Genomic DNA, 2500 nt, shown 5'->3' on the forward strand with positions numbered 1-2500 from the left:
GAGGAGGAGGAGGAGAGGGGAGAAATGGGGGACATTAAAGGGGAGAGAGAGAGAGAGAGAGAGAGAGAGAGAGAGAGAGAGAGAGAGAGAGAGAGAGAGAGAGAGAGAGAGAGAGAGAGAGAGAGAGAGAGAGAGAGAGTCACAATGTTGGTATAACCTAATTTTTCTTCCTTTTCTAGAGAGGAAAGAGGGAGAGGCGTTTCTAGATTCCCCTTGAGGCCTCTGTGTGTGTGTGTGTGTGTGTGTGTGTGTGTGTGTGTGTGTGTGTGTGTGTGTGTGTGTGTGTGTGTGTGTGTGTGTGTGTGTGTGTGTGTGTGTGTGTTTATTTCCGTCACGTGCTTCTCTCTTTCCTTTTTTTTTCCGCACTTAATCACCTTTGTACTTGTCTCTCTCTCTCTCTCTCTCTCTCTCTCTCTCTCTCTCTCTCTCTCTCTCTCTCTCTCTCTCTCTCTCTCTTCGTTGGCTATCTTTGTACCCATAATTATCCAACCATCCATCCATCTCTCTCTCTCTCTCTCTCTCTCTCTCTCTCTCTCTCTCTCTCTCTCTCTCTCTCTCTCTCTCTCTCTCTCTCCCCTTCTCTCGAGGTCATGTAAGACGAGCGACCTCTTGCGGCGAACACTTTGTCACTTCTGAGGAGGAGGAGGAGGAGGAGGAGGAGGAGGAGGAGGAGGAGGAGGAGGAGGAGGAGGAGGAGGAGGAGGAGGAGGAGGAGGAGGAGGAGGAGGAATTTTTATGTGAGAAATTCTGACGTTGAAGGAGAGGGAAGGAGAGAGAGACAGAGAGAGAGAGAGAGAGAGAGAGAGAGAGAGAGAGAGAGAGAGAGAGAGAGAGAGAGAGAGAGAGAGAGAGAGAGAGAGAGAGAGAGAGACTATTGAAGAAAGGGATGATGAGTTGTAGGAGTGAAGGAAAAGAGCGAAGGAAGGAAGGAAGGAGGGAAGGAAATGAGAAAGAGGAAAAGAGAAAGAGAAGGAAAGAAGGAGGAGGAGGAGGAGGAGGAGGAGGAGGAGGAGGAGGAGGAGGAGGAGGGAAATTATGACGAGCAAAAAAGGAAAATGGAAAAAGAGGAAGGTGTTTCAAAGGTGAGAGAGAGAGAGAGAGAGAGAGAGAGAGAGAGAGAGAGAGAGAGAGAGAGAGAGAGAGAGAGAGAGAGAGAGAGAGAGAGAGAGAGACGATGAGAAAGTAAAGCAAGTGTTTTCAGAAATATTTCACACGTTTGTTTGTTTGTTTGCAATATTTCACCTTCTATATATTGTTAATGTTGCTTTTTACTCTCTCTCTCTCTCTCTCTCTCTCTCTCTCTCTCTCTCACACACACACGCACACCTGTCTCACCTCTTCTCTCCTGCAGGTGTTGTGGCAGCAGAACACGTGGTGGGCGTGTCAGGGGGACGTGCTGAGCTGCCCTGTCACCTGCACACGTCAGCCCCCAATGACAGGGCGATCCTAGCCTTGTGGTATGTGCAGGGAAGGCGTCTCCCGGTGTACAGGTAAGGCTACAGGTGGTTAGATGAGGTACAGGTAGTGATATACAGGTGAAATTGACTATACGGTGAAATGTATGGATAAATTTTCGCTTTTAGAGATATACTTCTATTTAAAGACAGGTATAGAGGTGAGGACAGGTATAGTGTGAAAAGTACAGGTAAATTTGATTATACAGTGAAATACGTAGGTGAATTTTGGTTCATGTAAGGTTTAGTTGATATACAGGTGAAACGAACATAAATTCCCATATACAGGTGGATTGGACAGGTGAATAAAGGTGCACAGGTGAGATGGAGAGGTACATGTGCTCATAGAGGTGATATTGAGAGGGAAAATTAAAGGTACATTTCACAGGACAGGTGAATGAACAGGTACAGGTAAACTGGGGAGGTAGGCAAGGCTGTACAGGTGAAATGAACAGGTGAAGGTGTTTATGTACGAGTGAATCAATAAGTAGGTGTGTTATATAGTTAAAGAAATAAACATTTAAAAAAAAAAAAAAAAAAAAGGACAGGTAACTGAAACAAGCGAATATAGACAGGTAAGGTATACAATCAAACACACAAACGAACAAACACGTGTATGAAGAAACATGCAAAAAACAGATGTATCAAAAAAAAAAAAAAAAAAGAAAAAAAATCAAAACAGGTGTGGACAGATAAAAACACAGGTGAAGAACAAACAGAACAGGTGTGTGGAAATGTAGCGACAGGTGTGGAATCTAAAGGTGAACCAGAGGAGAGGCAAGAGACCGTAGGTGTGACTAATTAACGAAACACCTGGCGAATATCACAGGTATGGGCTATGGGGTGTAAAGGTGAATACAGGTGAACTCGCCAATACAGGTGAGGGGGTGAGAGTAATTAAAGGGAAAGGGAGAGTAAAGGGGAAGAGGGGAGAGGGGAAGAGTAGGCGTCATAAACCTTCCCGAGGGATGAAGGAAGGGGAAGGTATGATAGGGGAGGTGTGTATGTATGTATGTATGTGTGTGTGTGTGTGTGTGTGTGTGTGT

General features: G+C 45.2%; 1 protein-coding gene across 3 annotated transcripts in view; it reads left to right on the forward strand.

Annotated features, from left to right (window-relative positions):
- LOC135093883 (protein turtle-like) overlaps positions 1–2500 on the forward strand; it is a 178294-nt gene that overhangs the window by 70297 nt on the left and 105497 nt on the right. For all 3 annotated transcript variants that reach the window (XM_063993514.1, XM_063993512.1, XM_063993513.1), the window contains exon 3: positions 1352–1490. In XM_063993514.1, the coding sequence (XP_063849584.1) occupies positions 1352–1490 (139 nt within the window). The remainder of the gene's footprint in view (positions 1–1351; positions 1491–2500) is intronic.

The sequence above is a fragment of the Scylla paramamosain genome, chromosome 44, assembly GCF_035594125.1.
Source record: "Scylla paramamosain isolate STU-SP2022 chromosome 44, ASM3559412v1, whole genome shotgun sequence".
In the NCBI taxonomy this organism is placed as follows: Eukaryota; Metazoa; Arthropoda; class Malacostraca; order Decapoda; family Portunidae; genus Scylla; species Scylla paramamosain.